Source organism: Danio rerio, chromosome 6 (assembly GCF_049306965.1).
Source record: "Danio rerio strain Tuebingen ecotype United States chromosome 6, GRCz12tu, whole genome shotgun sequence".
Taxonomy (NCBI): domain Eukaryota; kingdom Metazoa; phylum Chordata; class Actinopteri; order Cypriniformes; family Danionidae; genus Danio; species Danio rerio.
This window is the reverse complement of record NC_133181.1, coordinates 10493205-10514133: the sequence shown is the minus strand read 5'-3', so window position 1 is coordinate 10514133 and position 20929 is coordinate 10493205. Positions and strand designations below refer to the sequence as shown.

Sequence of the window (20929 nt, the reverse complement as noted above, 5' to 3'; positions counted from 1 at the left end):
ATCCAGCATATGTTTTACACAGCAGATGCCTTTCCAGCTGCAACCCAGTAATGGGAAACATCCGTACACACTCATACACAAAAGCCAATTTAGTTTATTCAATTCATCTACTGCAAGTTGGACTGTGGGGGAAACCGGAGCACCCAGAGGAAACCCACGCGAACACAGGGAGTAGGGAAAAACAAGAAACAAAAACAAGTACTATGAAAGTCGATGGTTACAGGTTTCCAACATTTTTCTAAGTATCTTCTTTTATGATGACAGAATGAACAATTTTGGGTGAACTGTTCATTTAAGTTGTCTAAAATGATCTATTTGTTTATTTGTGTAATATAATATTGAGACTAAAGTAAAAGGTTTTGATCTGTTGATTCTCTGAGCTCAACTTGTCTGTTCATTCAGCTTGACTGATGATGGAGTTCAGAGTTGCCATGTGCTTTCTTGACTTGTTTGTGTGTGAACACATGACTTTTGTTTGTTGCTGTTTGCCATGTGCTCTTCTCTTGGTCTCATGTTTGGCTCCATCACCTTGTTACATTGTCATCGGTTCATTTTCCTTACCTGCTTCACCTCATTATCCGCCACATTTCTTAATATTATCCCTGTATCTTGTGCCAAATTGGTAAAAAGCTCCACTTTCTGCTCTTTGCACGCGCACCCAACAATACAAGCTACATAATGAAACAATACAAAGGGATTGAGGGATCAGGGGATTCAAATGATTAATATGATTATTGTTAAGTGTGGTCAGAAGCCTCATGCACCTCCGAATGTTGCCAAATTGAGGAAACAAAGGCAAAACAGTCTTTCAGAAAACAATTGTTTTGGAGAAAGGGAGTCTTTTGTAACTGTGGCTTTTCCCTTTTAAGTAGCTGCCCGTCTTGAGAATTCTGTGGAATGACTAAGTAGTGGGCTTTCCTTTGGCGTGTTTGCATGCGTAGATAAAAATGTGCAATCGTTTGTAATATGGAGGATAAGAGAGATTTCAATGAGAGAAGTTTTTTCTCTGAAAGGGTTTGCAGTATCACACATGTATACTGTAGGTCGTGTGTGCTCTGAGTAATCTATGAATCTTAGAATATGAGTGCATATTGGACTTATACAATAATTTGACATGTAAATATTAAGAAAGAAGTGTTTTAAAAATCCTTTTGCCACATATTTTTAGGCCACCTATGATGAAAATCATCTTTTGGAAGCTGTTTGGAGAGAATTGTGTGTAGGTATAGTGTGTCCACAAGCAAATTGGGGTGATATTAAGACAATAAGTCTCTTTTTTTATTTTCTGATATTAAAATAGGATCCAAATCCCTCCCATTTTGAGGCCCTTTTGTTCTTTTTTTACATTTTTTATTCAGCAGAATCAAGCTACAACCACATTTTCACAGCTTAACTAATCAATGACACAAATGCAGTTAGTATTTGGACATTTCTATTGAGTTTAGCCTCCACCTAGAGACTCAACGCTTGGTAGAGTGATTTAAACTTTTGGTAGAATATCTCAAGGCTAGAAAAAACTTCTCAGCCAATCAAAACCACATACAAGCTGTTGTATAATTCTTATTAGCATGTAAATCTAGCATAAACACACTCTTCTTCAGCCTGATGCTCTCTTTTATCTCAAAGAAAACCAAACAAAAGCCTAAATAGAAGAGGCTTCAATTATACAGCAGGACTCCACAGATCTTTTCATGCTGCGTTAAGCTGCTTTTCAAAAACACGCTAAAAGAATATAATGTACACTCTTAAAAATAAAGTAGTTAGCACTGAAGAACCAGTTTGTACCTATTTTAATAACCTAAAGAACTTCCCAAGAACAAAACAGCATCTTCAAGAAATCAATGCCAAGAAGGAACCTTGATTTTTTTAAGCATGTATGATGGGAACTCTTAATAAGAAGTAGGGTATTTAGATTATGCAGGTTGCAATAAAGGGAACGAACAATACATGGTTGTGTAACGGTTTTAGAGGAAACACAAGAGCAGGAGGTTGAGGATTGGGTACGAGAAAGAGCATTTCGGGGGAATATTCTTTGTTTTCTTGTTACATCCTCAAGTTGTATCCTAAAGCAGCTCCAGGGGGATGAGCCCCATTCGCTTCAGGACTCCCAAAAAACAAGCCTGTTAGAAAGTAGTCAATAGTATCCTGCGTAGAGCTGAGAAATGCTCAATCGGGTCAAATTAAGGTTTTCACCCCAGGTGCCCTCATCCCACACACAATTCCTGGACTCAAGTGAACTCAGAGACTGAAAAACCCACATTTGCACTAATGCCAGCAACAACATGAAGCTTGTTAAACAGATTATGATTCTTCTAAACAAACAACAAAACACGGTTTAGAAGAGAAATGCGAGAGCAAAAGATGTGTTCCCTCAAAGTTTTTTCTTAATGTTTGCTATGTCCATCTGTTGCTACACTCTCTGAAATAAAGGTACGCGAGCTGTTACTGGTGTGGTACCTTTTCAAAAGGTACAAATTGGTATCTAATAGGTTCATATTTATACCTTATGGGAACATATTAGTACCTAAAAAGTACAAAAGTGTTCCTCTTGAATTTTTTAGGTACTAATATATCATTTTGAGGTACCAATTGGGACCCTTTAAGTACAAATGTGTACCTTTTGAAAACGTACCACCCCAGTGACAGTTTGCGAGAGTGTAGAATGACAACATAGGCCTATCTTCGAAGTTACGTTTTGCTTATCAATGAGGGGGTTTCACTGTTCACAGAAGCCGAGGAAAACTGGCCTCTTCACATCCACTTGTTGGAGAAAGTATTAAAGTATTACCAGCAATGACTATGAACTTCTAAGGTAATCCAGCTGTTAAAGAAAAGAATAGAAAGCAATTGCAATGGAATGGTTAAGCTGATTAAGCATTTTTATTGTAGCAAAAGTTGTCAGCGGTAGAAAATTTATAGTTTTACACAATAAGGACATTTTATGTCACTAATGTTTTGATTATCACTGCTAAAAAATAACAGAGGTTTTATTGAAAGTATTGTGCTGCATTGGTTATCATTTGTATAGCCACAGTTTTACTACAAAAGCCACTATTACATAGTTTGTAATCCAGTTTAAGTTTAGGTACCCATGATTTAACTACAATAACCATGACTTAAGTACACTCATAAAAGTAACAGTTGATTATTGATGGTTCCATGAAGAACGTTTAACATCCAAAAAGGCCTTTCCATTCACAAAAGGTTCTTTATAGTCTTTATACTTAAAAAATCTGTTATTTTGAGGACTGATCATTGAAAGGCTCTGTGGGGAACTAAAAATGGTTCTTCTACCTAAAGCATCACTGCTAAATAGTAATAATAATATAATAAATATGTCATTTTTGGAGCCTTTAATTGTAAGTTTAAAACAAAAATGAAACATTTATCATTCATTCATTCATTTTCTTTTCGGCTTATTCCCTTTATTAATCTAGGGTCCTCACAGCAGAATGAACCGCCAACTTTCCAGCATATGTTTTACGCAGCGGATACCCTTCCAGCTACAACCCATCACTGGGAAACACTCATACACCTCAATTCACACACATACACTACGGACAATTTAGCTTACCGAATTCACCTGTACCGCATGTCTTTGGACTTGTAGGGGAAAGTGGAGCACCTGAAGGGAAACCCACACGAACACGGGGAGAATGTACAAACTTCACACAGAAATGCCAACTGACCCAGCTGATGCTTGAACCAGCGACCTTCTTGCTGTGAGGCGAGAGCGCTACCCACTGTGCCGCTGTACTGCCCAAATTAAACATTTAATAAATGTTAAAAAAATTTTTACTTAGCTTTATGATCACTATATAAACTATTCTTAAAATTATGGTTCCAAGCGTAGGTTTTTGGATTTATGTTATAGAAGAACCAATGTTGGTTCCCTAAAGAACCTTTCAGTGAACAGTTATTTAAATAAAAACATTTTCCAATGTTAAGGGGATAGTTCACCCAAAAATTGAAATTTGCTCACTATTTACTCGCCTTTAGATGTTTACAAACCTTAATGAGTTTCTTTATTCTGTTGAGCACTAAAGCTGAAAACCTGTACCATTGACTTCCATTGCAAAACCCAAAAAGTTAAAGTAACTCAAACCATTTGAGGAAACCAATTGCAAAAAAAAAAAATCATTTAAGTTAAAAAATGAATCCAAATGAGTACTTTAAACTTACTCCATTTGAGTAAAAGAAGCAATTTGAGCACAGAAAAACCCAATAAATTAAGAGAACTCAAACCAACTGAGTACTGTAAACCCAATAAGTTAAGTCAACTCAAACCATTTGAGAAAACCAATTGCTACAAACCATTTGAGTTAAAAATGAATCTATATGAGTACTGTGAACTTACTCCATTTAAGTTGAAGTAATGAGGTATTTAATGAACTCATTACCTTCAACACTGAGTTCAAAACTCTTTTCAAATGAGTAGAATTAACTTTCAGTCAATTTTGAGTTGATAAAGTTGACTGTTGGGTTTTACAGTGTAGTAGTAAAAACAAATAGGCTACTAATGGCTACAGGTGTCCAGCTTTCTTCAAAATATCTTCTTTTGGGTTCAACAGAACTAAAACAGTAAATGGGATTGAACTGAATGAAGAGTGAATGCTTTTCATTTTTGGGTGAACTATCCCTTTAAGTTCAATGGAATGTTTGTTTTTCGTAAAATTATTAATGCTAAATAAAAAGCATTTTTTTTAACTAAAGAAGTGTAGTAGCTTATAATATCAATATGCAGAGCTTGTTTGTTGACATGATTTGATGTACTTTTAGATTCCGACAGCTAAAACTCTCTTTAATTTGCTTTTGGTCAAGAGTCTTTGACTAATTTCACTCGGGTTTTAATAAAGACATTTGCGACTAAAGCAGGTCACCTCAAGGGCTGCCCGCCACAATCGAAGTAATCCACAATTTATTTTGCAACAAAAGGAAATCCTGCACTTGGGCTTTTCACGGGCACGTCCGCTGCCTCGTGGGGGATGCGTAAGGACCGCTTGTTCATCCCAGTGCCAAAACTCCAGTGTCCAATCCCCTTCGCTGATCCCGCACCTCTCCCTGGGACCTTTAAAAGACCGCTGCGCACCACACAAACCACAAGCGCATTCACTCCAGTCTGCGAACACCTTCACATCTCCAAGCGGCTCCTCAATTCAGCTTGGTGAGCATTTACGCAGTCTTTGACATGGCTCTTCAAAGTACTATTCTACACATGGCCCGCAAGAATCTGCTGCAGGAGTCCTGCAGGCAGCTTCTTATCCAGACCCACGGGCTCCACAAGTCGGTGGCGAGCGGCTCTCTAGAGATCGCGGCGCACAGCCAGGCGGACCTGAAGGAGGAGAGCGCGGTGAGTCCGGCGGAGGAGGTACAGAAGGCGGCGAGAGTCAAGAGCCTCAAGGAGATGCCCGGACCCAGCACTGTCGCCAACCTCCTGGAGTTCTTCTACCGGGATGGATTCAGCCGCATCCACGAGATCCAGGTGAGTGGAGAGACGGTCAAATGGGGCCACGAATACGCGTTGGGATTAAAAACGATGTAGTGCGAGTTTTCATTTGCATGACTCTTCTAGCGCACAGTTTACACCTTCAATACACATTCAATGAAAACAGCCAGACGCAATCTTGTGTGCTAGTCCATATGTTTTTATATTCACACTTTACTCTAAGGCTTCATTTGGTAATGTTAACGTACTAAGAATTAAGAGCCTAGTACAGCATTTGTTAATAGATTAGGCTATAATGTTAGTCATTATATACATTGGGCATTTTAAAATGCAAATTCATGCTTATTAACATTAGTTGTTTTTTTCATTAAATAACGTTAACGAAAACGGATAAATACGATAATAAAAGTATTGTTTATAATAGTAAATAAATGCATAACATTAACTTTTATTGTAAAGTGTATTAATTTAATCTCGTTTAACTGTAAACGGTCAGTAATAACATTTCCATGGCAGATATGTTGAATTAAAAAATAATTTTGGATTTGACTTGATTGTGATTCAATCAAATTTCGGCTACGTAATGTGCAGCGCGGACACGTGAGGTGTTGAATTACTTTTAGAGTTGCATAAACCGTCGGGCTCAGTCTCCACCCCGCCATGAGGGACGCTCGCTAAACCTTATTTTATCTCAGGCTCGTCTGCATGTGGGATCAGATTCAAATTATACAGCCTGCATTAAGGTGCCACTGCCAAACCCCTCAAGAATGTGCATAAAGATGTACAGCTGTCTGACAGCCTGTCATTGCAATTCATCATGGCCAATGTATTTCAAGTTTCCACTCATGCGCTGAAACATTGCCAAAATGCCAAGTACTAATCCTAAAAGGCTCAATGATGACTGGCATCTGTTTACATGTGCCTACATTACGGATCAGTTATGCTGTGCGAGTTGTCTTAGGACAGTGAGAAAGATGAGAAATGTCTCAGGGTTTTTTTCTCGCTGAGGAGACACAGAGGTGTCTTTGTGTTGGATGGTACAGACAACTTGAGAGCAGGGATAAAGTTGGCCAAGCTTGCTGTATTTGCAAACGGCTTCAAGTATTTGCGAATGGGCCATCCGTACTGGGAAAGTCTCCCCACACGTACTGACTAATAGCCAGATGGTCTTTTGTGGAGAAAAAGATATTGCCATTGAGGAGCTAACAGATGTGATACAGGTCATGACGCCATGGTCATGTTATTTCCTCACTTCAGTAACACATTTACAATAAAGCAAAGCAAAGCATTAAAAGCACAAAAACTACATCAGTAAGCTGATACAAACTAAAGACTGCTAGAACCCGAATGCAACTCTAAGATTAGCCCAAGGTCAGTGTTAAATGTATTTATATCTAAAGTGTTAGTTCACTCAAAAATAAAAATGTGAATTGACCATCTTCAGAACAATAGTAAGATATTTAAGATGAGATCCGAGAGCTCTCTTAGATGGCAAGGTTCCCAACTCATTGAAAGTCAAGGAAAATACCAAAAAACATTCTCAAAACAGATCATACACCTTTAGTAGTTTAAACTGAATATTACAAGCCCCGAGAATGAGTTTGTGCACACATAAAAATAATGACTTTATTCAACAGTTCCTTCATCTCAGTGTCAGTATAGGGCACGTGTTTGCAATGTGCACTGATGCCTTTGTACAATTTTCTCTGTTTGAAACAATACACAAGTGCATCTGAGATATACAGTTAAAGTCAGAATTATTAGCCCCCCTGAATTATTAGACCCCCTGTTTTTTTTTCCCCCATTTTCTGTTTAGGGAGAGAAGATTTTTTCAATACATTTCTAAACATAATAGTTTTAATAACTGATCTCTAATAAGCGATTTATTTTATCTTTGTCATGATGACAGTAAATAAAATTTTACTAGATATTTTTCAAGACACTTTTATACAGCTTAGAGTGACATTTAAAGGCTTAACTACGTAGGTTAGGGTAATTAGGCAAGTTATTGTATGGTGGTTTGTTCTGTAGACTATCAGGAAAAAATAGCCTAAAGGGGCTAATAATGTTGACCTTAAAATGGTGTTTAAAAAATTAAAAACTGATTTTATTCTAATCGGAAAAAAAACAAATAAGACTTTCTCTAAAAGACAAAATATTATCAGACATACTGTGAAAATTTCCTTGCTCTTTTAAACATCATTTGGGAAATATTTGAAAAAGAAAAAACAATTCAAAGGGGGGCTAATAATTCTGACTTCAACTATACATCAGAGACAAGACTAAACGAAAGACGTGAATGAGCACCCTATACTGACACTGAGGAGGAAGTTTTATATGCACACAAAGCAATTCTCGTAACTACCATATGATCTGTTTTGAGGATGTTTTTTGGTAATTTTCTAGACTTTCTGGAGTCTGAAACCTTGCTGGTGGATGAGGAAGCTCTCAGATTTCATTTTAAATGTTTGTAAAGACATGAGAGCGAGTAATTAATAACGTATTTAAAATTTTTGAGTGACCTAACCCTTTAAGCTTTAAAAGTTTCAGAGTTTTCTGGGATCCATGTTAATCAGATATACAAATCTTATTGTAGATGGAGCACGCTAAGAAGTATGGGAAGATCTTCAAGTCTCGATTTGGACCTCAGTTTGTCGTGTCCATCGCTGACAGAGACATGGTGGCGCAGGTTCTCAGAAGTGAAAGCGCAACTCCTCAGAGAGGCAACATGGAGTCTTGGAAGGAGTACAGAGATTTGAGGGGAAGGTCCACGGGACTCATCTCAGCGTAAGTACACAGAGATCTGCTTTCTGTCACTTTTAAAAAATCAAACCACTGCAGATGAAAAGATGGTGATCGGTAAGATTTTTGAAAGGACCGATTTAATTGCGCAAATTAAATAGGTAAAAAATCTCTTGTGTTCAATTTTGACCACCCTCTGTTTGTTCCAGTTTCTATTTCTGCAATGGCGGAAAGAGTACTAAAACAATCTTACTGAAGTAAAAGTACCATTACTTGCAAAAAAATGTAGTGCAAGAAGTAAAAGTATCTGTTGTAAAAAATACTTAAAGTATGAGTAAAAGGTAGACCAAAAAGTACTCAAAAGTAGTGAGTATTACCAACATAATATCTCAGCGATTCGTAACTTTTTGATTTTGGCTATTTCTTATGAATTCATACGACTTCATTCACACAATTTAGTATGATTTGCTTATCCCCCAATGACAGCTAAACTTACAAAACGTAAAATAGTTATGTTTCGTCATGAGATCAAGATGGTATTACACTGTGAATATGATGTGAAATACTCATACGTTTACTTGCGAATCGAAATCTGTGTAACCTAAGGAGTAAAAACTTATCTTTGACAATATATTAACAGGTTATACACCTTGAACTAATTTGACAAAACGTAAAATAGTTACATTTCCTCATGAGATCAGGCTGGTATAACACTGTCAATATGATATGAAAGACTAATGCGTTTACTTGCGAAGCAAAATCTGTGTAATCTAAGAATCAAAAAAGGTAGCTTTGACAATATATTTACAGGTTATGCACTTTGAACACTGACTAAATAAGCTACGAGTGTCTAGTAGGTGGCGCCACAAACCAAGCTCATGCAGCACTGATAGAATTCATGCAATTTGTGCATGTATTTGAAAACGTAATATTCTGTACTGCGTTTAGTCAGTTGTCATCTTGAACAACAATTTTTGCGCCTTCCTGGATACGTTTAATGCTTCCACACTGTATGTTTGCTATTTTTATAAGAAATCTTGATGTGGGTCTGTCTGATGTGATTTTTCTAGGCGCATTTTGATTGGTTGAGAATCACGAGGCAGATTTTACTCAGCCAATCACCATAGACAAGAAAAAATAAAGTAGTAAATTCAAGTTGAAGGAAATTAGTGGAGTAAAAGTATTGTTACAGCAATAAAATATTTATTTCAAGTAAAAGTATACTTTTTAAAATACTTAGTAAATTACAATTCCTGAAAAAACTACTCAGTTACAGTAATTTAAATATTTTTAATTAGTATTTGTTACAACAATGGCATACTGGTATACACTGGTAAACAAATCCCTTCAGACAGCAAAAATTCTTCATTTGAAAAAAATATTAGATCACTGTTTGTAAAACTGGTGGAGAGTAGGCGTTGTTTTGTGTCGTTTGTTATACACAACAAGCATTTTTTCGCTATGAACGCAGTTAGGTCAAATGTATTTTGGCTACATCTGGAAGTAGTCAAAATTGAACAAGCTCAAACTATTCTAGACTCCATTTACAGCTGAATTTATTCATCCAGCAGTGATAAGATCAACAAAAGAGCATGTTAATACCAGGTTGCACCTGATTTCTCTTATTCTAATAAACAATCGATTTCTCTCTTCAGCGAGGGTGATGAGTGGCTGAAAATGCGCAGTGTTCTGCGTCAGCTGATTATGCGTCCCCGAGACGTGGCAGTTTTCTCTTCCGACGTTAACGACGTGGTGGCCGACCTGGTGAAGAGAGTGAAGACACTGCGAAGCCAGCAGGATGACAGCCAGACTGTCCTCAACATTAATGATCTGTTCTTCAAATATGCCATGGAAGGTGAGCCTGAGGGTAGTGTGTGTGTGGTACAGTCAAGTTGAAGGTATTTACCGTGAGGATTTACACTCATTCTTTGATGAAAGAACAGGATTTGGCTTTCAGTCAAGGGTTTCCTTTCATAGTGGTTTGATTTCCTCTATCGCTATAGTGGGGATTTTTTTTTTCTAACTAAGGTGAGAATCAAGTAGCACACTGATCTTTCTGGAGTTTTCTTAAAAAGAAACGCGAGTGCTCTGCATAAATGAAATTACACCCACTTACCTTGGAGGTCTGAATCGAGCTGTTAAGCAGATGATCCAGAGACAGTAATGGGCATATGGAAATGACTTTAGAAATGACTTTAGAGTTTTAAATCCATTAAATTAGTTTTTTTTAACATTTTTACTATTTATTTGTATAGCAGTTTATAAAATATAGTTTTAAAGCAGCTTTACGCTAACAAAGAACAGCTATGCAGATGACAAAATTGTCATTAATCAGCTCAACTCAGTTTAATCTTGATTCAGTTTGGATCAATAACAGTGGATTTTTTAAATGCGCATGAAAACTGCTTGATGGAAATGCCAAGATGTGCATACATTTAGATAATGTGCATAAAAAACATGCACATAACTGAGTATGAAAGGGTGAAAATGATAACTGAGTATGAAAGGATGATATGAAAAGATGCGCAACTGCGTTGGAAACACTTTTCCATACAAATTCCAGTATGTGCATTAAAATGGTCATGTGATTTTGTTATAAGAGATCATGTGACGATAAAAATGTGTGTGAATGGACAAACCAGCAGGCTGAGCACACTGTAGAACATCTGAAATGTTGTTTTGGTCATTCTAAACTGCACAAACGATTTAGTGTTATTGTTATTATATTATTAGTGACCTCCAAAATCAAGAGTGTCTGTGCTCCGCATCTCACGTCTTAAAGCGCCACCACATGATCACTGCAAGTCAGGATTGCCTTCTGAGGTGCAAGCCATTCTGTTTTTACGGTTGATATTTGTCACCAGTTAATCAGGAAGTAACGATTTTGGTCACTTTGACTCGTTGGATGGAAACGCTGCTTTATTCGCACATCTTTTATGCCATAATCCAGTTTTGCACATAAAGTTAATTTGCATTTTTTGGATGGAAACAGCTACTGTCATTAATCAGCTCAATTCAGTTTAATGTTGATTCAGTTTTGATCAATAACAGTGTCAGTGTTGCATTGTTTATGAACAAAGAAACTAATCCTATTCACTATCATTAATCAGCTCAATTCAGTCAGCACAATGTTGATTCACATTAGATTAAAGACAAAGACACAAAGTTTATCAGAATGTAAACATCTTCAACTTCAGCCATAAAAGTAGTTCAAACTAACAGCACTATCACGGAGGTCTGAATTAGTTTATTCAGCCTAGCAAGGATTTAATTTAATCTGCAGAGCTACAATTACATCAATAGTTCATTCAAAACAATTCGGTTTGAGTTTTTGTGTTCTTATCTCATACACAGATGATATGTTTCGAATATTAGCTTTGTAATTTGCATACTAAATGACTTAACGCTGTTTGAAGTGATTGATTTTTGGAAGTCAACCTACTCAGAATTCAAATAAACATATAGAGCCGATCCAGTGTGCAATTGCATTTATTACTAGGATATCTATATAATATGGTCAGTACATAAATGTTAAGCAATATGATGAGTAAAACATATTTGACTCTTTCTTAGGTGTTGCAACTATTTTATACGAGACTCGCCTGGGCTGCTTGGAAAATGAAATTCCCAAGATGAGTCAGGAGTACATTACTGCATTACACCTCATGTTCAGCTCCTTTAAGACCACCATGTACGCTGGTGCCATTCCCAAATGGCTGCGTCCCATCATTCCCAAACCCTGGGAGGAATTCTGCAGCTCATGGGACGGCCTCTTTAAATTCAGTAAGAACAGAAGGACTGTGGTGTGATGGGACATTGTGACAAAGTAGCTTTTTTCCGTTTCATTAAAAGCTTAATGTTTGTTTTAGGTCAAATCCACGTGGACAAGAGGCTTTCCGAGATCAAAAAGCAGATGGAGAAGAGCGAAGAGATTAAAGGAGGGTTGCTGACTCACATGCTGGTCACCAGAGAGATGAATCTAGAGGAGATCTACGCAAACATGACAGAAATGCTCTTGGCTGGGGTGGACACGGTAAGGACTGGGGTGCTGGGAATAAGGGCATTACAAGTCATCGCTTCTCAACTTGTAATCCGTGACTCATAATTTGGCACAAGTTCGCTTTGTTGGCCAGCCAAATTAGTCAATTTATACGCTGCTGCTCGTACTTCCATTGAAGTATCTCCAAGCAGAAGTGATTTAGGAAGCAGGGGCACATTGTTAATTGAGACATCTGGGGAAACGCTTGTGCTAATGGCGATGATAAATGAACTTTCACATCAGGACCTTGTCTCACGAGCCATTTTCTCCTCCCGTGAACTCCCTTCAAATGGTCAGATCGTAACGGGTGTCCAACGTCTCCATGGGGACCTCTGTGTTCACCTGACCCCACGCTGACCTCAAGCCATACATCTCACCCACAATAAACAAGAGCCACCAAGGCTCTCCTGTTTCGCTGATGTGTCTGTTGGCATCCTCTTCTCTTTGATCTTTCCTTTTCATTCAGCCGTAGGATCACGTTAGCAGGCGTGAGCCAAAACTGGTCATGTAATCGTTCCCTCTCTGCCTGTCTGTCTTGAATTCCCTTCACCTCGATCGGGCAAGGTCCCTGTTTTGGGTTAAGGCTCTAGGAATTAGTCACCCAAAAACAAAGAGTGTGATCGCTGGAGCTGAACGCACATGACAGCAACTCTCTTAGGCCCAGATTGAGCCGAGATAAAAACTAATGATGAATGGAGGGAAGCATTGCAGGTGTTTCGTTACAGGATTAAGGGGTGAAGAGAAAGGGCACTTAACAAGGGGGGTAAAGTGAATAATGTTGACTGGGTGATCTCTGAAAGGCGGTTAACAAAAGCGGCACTGGGGGGGAGGACAAGTTTGGGAAAATCAGAGCATGGGAGTGAATCAGTGGTTTTGTAATCACAGTCTTGTATAAAAGATGTAGTATAGCTGTGACATAAGTAATCTTTTTTAGTTGAGGGTGGATGTACAGTTAGATTTTAGACTTTTTCGGCTTGGTCTCTTTATTAATCAGGGGTCACCACAGCGGAATAAACCGCTAATTAGCTAGCATACGCTATTACGCAATGGATGCCCTTCCAACTCACCTATAGCGCAAGTCTTTGGACTGTGGGGGAAACTGGAGCACCCGAAGGAAATCCACACGACCATGGGGAGAACATGCAAACTGCCAACTGGGCCAGCCAAGGCTCGAACCAGCGACCTTCTTGCTGTGAAGCGACAGGGCTACCCACTGTGCCACCAGATATCCACATATGCAACATTATTTAGTCAAATTCTTACATTTAATTGATATGTTAAACATCGACAATAGTTGGCGCTAATAGCCCAGTGGTTAAGTGCGTCGACATATTGCACAGTGGTGCTCACAGTGACCCAAGTTTGAGTCCTGACTCGAGGTCCTTGGTCAATCCTTCCATTCTCTCTCTACTCTCTCTGCTTCCCACATTCCTGCCTCAACTGTCCCTCCTGTTTACATGTTCTCTTCGTGTTCCTACAGTTCAAGACATGCGCTATAAGTGAATTGGGTAAACAAAATTGGCCTTAGTGGATGACTGTGTGTGAATGCGAGAGTGTATGGGTGTACTGGGTTGTGGCTAGAAGGGACATATGCCAGAATAGTTTGGTTCAAATACATATGCCGGAATAGCAGACATCCCAAGTCTCTCGGAAGTTTGGGGAGTCTCTATGCATCGGGCGTCTCCCTCCCAGTCCTTAAATAAGTCGAGCACCCTTCTCACCCCTCACCCTTGTCACCCCCCCCCCCCCCCCCCACACACACACACCCCCCCACAACCTATTGAAATGTTTCATGTGGCAGAACTCCCGAAACCTCCTGCAAAACGCGTCAAACACAACCGGGAATGACTATTCTCAACTTAGGATGTCTGCCTACTGCAAAGGCAGTGCAGAAACAAGACACAAGCTGATAGCCCCGCCCTAAAGGCAGACCATGTGACCAGAATTGCATAAAAGTCATTTTGAGGGGGAGGGAAAATTAAGGTGTTTGATTAAAGATTATTTTTACAAAACATTTAGGTGCATAACTTAATTATATACAATTTATAACAGTCTTACTATATATATTTCGAAACATAGAAAATACATTTTGATTTCTTGCTGACTCTAACGTTGAAAAACCCTGAAAAATCCTTCGATTTCTTAATTACCAGTCAAAATAGCCAAGAATCTGCATTTAGAGTGGCACTTAGTGTTTTCTCATGGTGTATCTCATGGTGAACTCTTTAATGCAGCTCATGTGGAATGCATGCATTTTCATAAATCGTACATTAAACAACTTGTATATTGAGATCTTTGAATCTCGAAATAAAAGAATATTTTCCAACCTTCTAACAGAGACAGAGAATTTCTTCAGAATTCCTCAACATTTTGATCCCTCTGCTCCTTCACAGACCTCTTTTACGCTGTCGTGGAGCACATACCTTCTGGCGAGGCATCCCACAATACAGCAGCAGATCTTTGAGGAAGTGGACCGAGTGCTGGGTGGTCGAGTCCCAACTGGAGAAGATGTTCCTTATCTGCCGCTTATTAGAGGGCTTGTTAAAGAGACACTCAGGTAAGCTCCGCCCACCATTGTGAAAATAAAATTCATCTTAAATATTGTTATTTAGGTTGAGATACAGGGTGACTGTTTAAAACAAAACATTATTTAACTTCATCCCTCTACTGCACACAGGCTTTTCCCTGTTCTCCCTGGAAATGGACGTGTTACACATGATGATCTGATCGTTGGAGGTTATCTTATTCCTAAAGGGGTAAGAGCAGCATGTATCATGTAACTGACCATTTCAATGTGGTGATGTCATTGGCCCATGAACATTTCCTGCTTGTTGTCAAACTGATTCATAAGAGGGAATTCAACCATAACTTAAAATAGCTTTTATAACATCATTCAAATGTGGACCTTTTTAGATTCTTTGAAGCTATGAAAATGAAAAAGTAAAACAGGAAATATGTTAGGACCATTGTTATCTTTAACGTCCCTCAAAATGGTCTATTTTTATATATTCATCTTAAACAGGTCAAAACTTGCCCCATAAAATGAAGCATTGTTTCCTGCCTGATCTTTCTGCACTTCTAGGTTTATGAATTACCTTTACTTGGATATACGTAGATATTTTGTGTCTCAAAAACAAGACTTGTACTCCCCCTACATTTCGATCTCACTGCATTAGGAGGCTTCTGTAAAATGTATTTATTATTTATTACTTCTAATAATTAATTCAAATTCAAATGTAATTTGAAAGTATTGATAACTATTAAAAGAATAACAAATAAAAAAAGTTCAATAGCAATACATTTTACGGGTGAACATACATTCTTGAAACTTTGAGAATCACAAAATTAATTGTGGTTTATTCATTTCTTGTAGAAATACTTCAGATTTTTTTTTTAAAAGGCAGACAGAATTACATCTTAATTACCATAGTTGACGAAACGGTTAAACCTTGTTCCTTATTATTCCCAACATTTATATAGCACTTTCCTTATCACTGATTTTGGGGGGAATCTTCTAAACCACACCATATATATAGATCAATAGATTGTAAATAATAAAGCAAAGTTAATATTTTAATATCAGTTCTGAGTAAAGTTTAGATCAGATAGACGGCTGGCCGGAAGTGATATATGCACATTAATATAGCAGCTTTTTTATGACACTGTATAACAATAATTATTATTTTTACAGTACTGTGACAGTTGGGTTTAGGGTTGGGGTGTGGGCAGGCGTTAAATAATACAATTTATTGGGTAATTTAATAGATAGTATAAATAATACTCGATACAACTACTGTTTTTACGTTACTGTGACAGAAGGGTTTAGGTGGGGGTAGAAGTCAATAAAACACTTTTAATAAATTTAAAAAATTTAATAAATAATATAAATAATTCTCGTTAACTTCTGGCCGCAGCCATTTCCGATCTAACAACAGCCCATATCAGCGTAATCTGTGATCCTTAAAGGAATAGCTCATTCAAAATGTTTAATTTAATCACCACTGAAGATGTAGGTGACCTTTTGCTCTTCATTGGAACATTAAAGAACATTTTTAGCTAAATCTGTTCTTGGTGATTTGTATAATGAAAGTCAATAGCCACCTATTATTATTAATAATATTATTATAACCTCCAGCACCTAGGCTGCAGCTCTGCACAAGAAGTTTGGCCAGAGAAGAAATGGTCTTACCCAACTGAGCCTGGTTTCTCGAGGTTTTCTTTATTTCACTTTCGTCAATTGGCGAAGTTTGTTCCTCGCCACTGGCTTGCTTGGTTTGGGATTTGTGGCGCTGCACATTGGTGGATTAGCTCTTTAGCGTTTGTACTTTCAGCAGGGAAATTTAACCACACTGAACTGGACTAAATTGAACTTAAACTGTGAAAACTGAACTGACGCAGTTTTAATTCACTAGAACTTCCATGTTAAGCTGCTAAGCGCTATAGAAATAAACATGAATTGAGTTGAGTTCAAAATAAACACATGGGCGAGGCAGTGGCGCAGTACGTAGTGCTGACGCCTCACAGCAAGAAGGTTGCTGGGTGGCTGGTTCAAACCTCTGTGGAGTGTGTGTTTCTGTGTGGAGTTTGCATGTTCTCCCTGCCTTCGGGTGGGTTTCCTCCGGGTGCTCCGGTTTCCCCCACAGTCCAAAGACATGCGGTACAGGTGAATTGGGTAGGCTAAATTGTCCGTAGTGTATGAGTGTGTGTGTGGATGTTTCCCAGAGATGGCTTTCGGCTATAAGGGCATCCGCTGTGTAAAAATTTGCTGGATAAGTTGGCGGTTCATTCCGCTGTGGCGACCCTGGATTAATAAAGGGACTTAGCCGACAAGAAAATGAATGAATGAATGAATAAAAATAAACACTTACTGTACATAGATGTTTAAATGAGTCCACTTCGCTTCTGATGATACACCAAGAACTTGTTTGTACATGTTAATGTTTACTCCTAAAAGCGAGTGACCATTGACTTGCATATAAATCACCAAGGACCACAGATTCAGTTTAAATCCTTTGACATTTTCAGTTCTGCACAGAGATAGCATTAGCTACTTTTTAAATCTGCTGCTATCATGATAGCATTTGTAGCTTGCCCCCTTTTGACAAGAAGGCTCAATCTCAATTGAGTTTAAAGAATCCTCAAAACAGTGCAATTTGGATGGATGTCTAAAAAGGGTAGTTTCAAAGAGTTATAAAATATTATTTTGTCAAGTTTTTTGGACCTCAGAAATTTAGTTTACATCTTTGTAAAAAGGGGCATAATAGGTTCTCTTTAAATTAAGTCTTTTAACATGTCTTTAAACAATTCTTGCCACGTCAGGAAAACTCAACAACGTCCTATGTTCACAGACTCAGCTGGCTCTGTGTCATTACTCCACCTCTATGGATGAGGAGAACTTCCCCCGCCCTGAAGAGTTCCGTCCTGATCGCTGGATCCGCAAGGATGCTTCCGACCGCGTTGACAACTTCGGCTCTATCCCATTCGGCTATGGAATCCGCAGCTGCATCGGAAGGAGAATAGCCGAGCTTGAGATGCATCTGGCTCTCACACAGGTGTGTAGTTTCTTCACAAGTATCTTAAATGTCAACATTAAAGCAAGATCCACTTACATTGTTTAATGGTGTACTGATGTTCTTCTCATGCAGCTCCTGCAGAACTTCCACATTGAAGTTTCTCCTCAGACCACAGAGGTTCACGCCAAGACCCATGGCCTGCTCTGTCCAGGAGCGTCCATCAACCTTAGATTTACAGACCGAAAATAATATGCTGGATTAATCTGTGTTAAGCGCAAAAAAGGTCCAAAGACTCTTAAGAGTCATTGTGTATATCGTCTTCCAGCGTTTATTCAGTGAACAATATTGCTTTTATTTTTATGTCATGTGCCTCTAAGACAGATCCTAGATTTTTCTTTTTGTTTGACTGTTGATCACCAATCAGAAGACCAAATATTTTTCAAATGTTTAGCGTAGGCACTATTTATATAAGCGAATCTGTCAGAAATGTGATATTTTGTTCAAATTTATTTATACCAAACTATCAGTGTCATTTTCTCTTTTTTTGCAGCTTTTCATTTCAATCAGCCTTAAAAATGAGTGTGATATATGGTCAAAGAGACCTTGTATATAGATATTTTACTGTTAAATTAGCTTCACTTCTAAGCTCATTATTTATTTAACATTGTACGCTTATATACAGTTAAGACTTTTAGCTTACAAGCAGTAAATTCCTAAAGCAAACATGAGTGAGTTAATCCTATTACGACTACAAAGCTACTTTAGAAGATCATGCTAATATCCTGTCCTGTGGACACTAATATTAAAGTAAATAGTTTGAAAAGAAAACACGTCTAATCAAAACAATATCAATCTTGATTTCAGTGTGGATGTAGTTATTAAACAGTGATGATTTTTGTTCTTTTTCCATTTAAACTCTTTAGTGTAAAACCTTTAAAGCGAAATGTAAAATCGTGCCTCTTTTTAGTGCACTAGCCTTATAGGCAAAATGTGTATAAGGGTAAATGATCACAATATACTCCTTTTGGACAAAATTAGCTTTGTTTTTGAGGGCTGTGAAGTCACTCAATGCACTGGGTGACATTTTGAAACTGTTAAATATGTGACAAATGTGTAAGTTGATGAATTTTGTAAAAAATAAATTACTTCATACACTATTCCTTGTGTGCTGTTTATCTTTGAACACACTTATGCTAATGAAAATCATCAGAAATGTTAAACCAAGGTCATGACTCTCTGTGGTCATTAAAAATCCCATGGCACTTCTTGTAAAGAGTAGGGGTGTCCTGGGCAAATTCCCTCCATCAGCCCTTACCCATCATGGCCTCCTAATCATCCCCTAATCTGTCTCTCCACTCCAACCATAGCTTGTGTGTGATGGGCGCACTGGTGCCATTGTCCTGTGACTGTAGTCACATCATTCAAGTGGATGCTGCATCCTGGTAATGGTGGGGAGAAATCCCCTTCATGATTGTGAAGCGCTTTGGGTATATGGCCATACACAATAAATGCACTATATAATACACACATTACATTACATTACATTACATTACATTACATTACATTACATATTAATTACATTAAAGTGTGACATTGATTCAATAGAGATGACCTTCTAATAAATGATGGGGAAAAATTATCTATATTTAAAGATTTAGTTCACACAAAATACTGTTATTAATTATTCTTCCTTATATGGCTTCAATCCCTTGATGACCCTCGTTTATCTTCAGAACACAGATTAGGATATTTTAGATGAAAACCGAGAGCTCTCTCATCAGCAATGGTCCATGTTTATGGTTTAGAAAAGGAGCCAAAAGCATTGTCATGTGACTTCAATAGTTCAACTGTAATCACACGAAGCTCCAAGAACACTTTTGGGTGCCAAAAAAACCCTCAAAACATTAAGACCCTGTGTGATTATACACTCACTGGCCACTTTATTAGGTATACCTGTCCAAATGCATGTGACCGCTAATTTCTTTTCAGCCAATCACATGGCAGCACTTCAATGCATTTAGGCATGTTGACATAGTCAAGATGATCTGCTGCTGTTCAAAGCGAGCAACAGAATTAGGAAGAAAGGGGATTTAAGTGACTTTGAATGTGGCATGGTGGTTGGAGTCAGACGAGTTGGTCTGAGTATTTCAGAAACTGTTATCTATTGGGAATTTCATGCACAACCATCTCTGGGGTTTACAGATAATGGTCCAAAAAAGAGAAAATATCCAGTGAGCTGCAGCTCTGCTGGTATTGTTGCTGAAAATGTCCTTCCCTTTATGACCACAGTGTACCCATCTTTTAGTAGCTACCAGGATGGTGGGGACAAAATTTGGCATCCACACCATGGAAGCAATGATCGATTCTGCTTTGTATCAACGATTGAGGCTAATGGTTGTGGTGTAATGGTGTGGGAGATATTTACTTGGCACACTTTGGCCTAATTAAACCAAATGTGCCATGTCATAAAGAATTAATCATCTCAGACTCGTTTCTTGAACATAACAATGAGTTCACTGTACTCAGATGACCTCCACAGTCACCAGATCTTAATCCAATAGAGCGCCTTTGGGATGAGGTGGAATGGGAAATTCGTATCATGGGTGTGCAGCCCAAAAAATCTGCAGCATCTGTGTGATGCTATCATGTCAATTTGGACAAAAATTTCTGAGGATTATTTCCAGTACCTTGTTGAATCTCTGCCATGAAGGATGAAGGCAGTTCTGAAGGCAAAATGGTGGTCCAACCCAGTACTAGTAAGGTGTACCTAATAAAGTGACCGGTGAGTGTATGTTCTCTTGCGTCAGCTAGTCAGGGTGTGCGTTTACTACAGTATCATGTATTGCCAGTAGTGTCATCAGCGCAACAGGCCAAACATGAGTCAAAAACTATGGCCTCATTTTGCCCGTAGTAAACATGCACCCTGATCAAACATGGAAGACATCAAAGAAGAAATTTATTTTGTAATTAATTAAGGAGCACAAATTAAAGCTTGGGGTCATGTTGGCGCAGTGGCTAGCACAACCGCCTCACAGCAAGAAGGTCGCTGGTTCACAGTGTATGTGTGTGTATGGATGTGATCCCCGTGATAGGCTGCAGATGGAAGGGCATCCGCTATGTAAAACATATGCTGGATAAGATGGTGGTCCATCCCGCTGTGGCAACCCATGATTAATAAAGGGACTAAGC

At 38.3% G+C, this 20929-nt stretch overlaps 1 protein-coding gene across 1 annotated transcript; it reads left to right on the top strand.

The window, feature by feature from the left end:
- The first annotated feature begins 5059 nt into the window (after positions 1–5059).
- On the top strand, positions 5060–18897 carry cyp27c1 (cytochrome P450, family 27, subfamily C, polypeptide 1). Its single transcript, NM_001113337.3, has 9 exons — positions 5060–5482; positions 8043–8233; positions 9844–10043; positions 11762–11971; positions 12058–12221; positions 14621–14784; positions 14905–14983; positions 17576–17779; positions 17873–18897. Exons 1-9 carry the CDS (start codon positions 5189–5191, stop codon positions 17987–17989), a joined length of 1623 nt encoding a protein of 540 aa, NP_001106808.2. The 5' UTR covers positions 5060–5188; the 3' UTR covers positions 17990–18897.
- Positions 18898–20929: the final 2032 nt, after the last annotated feature.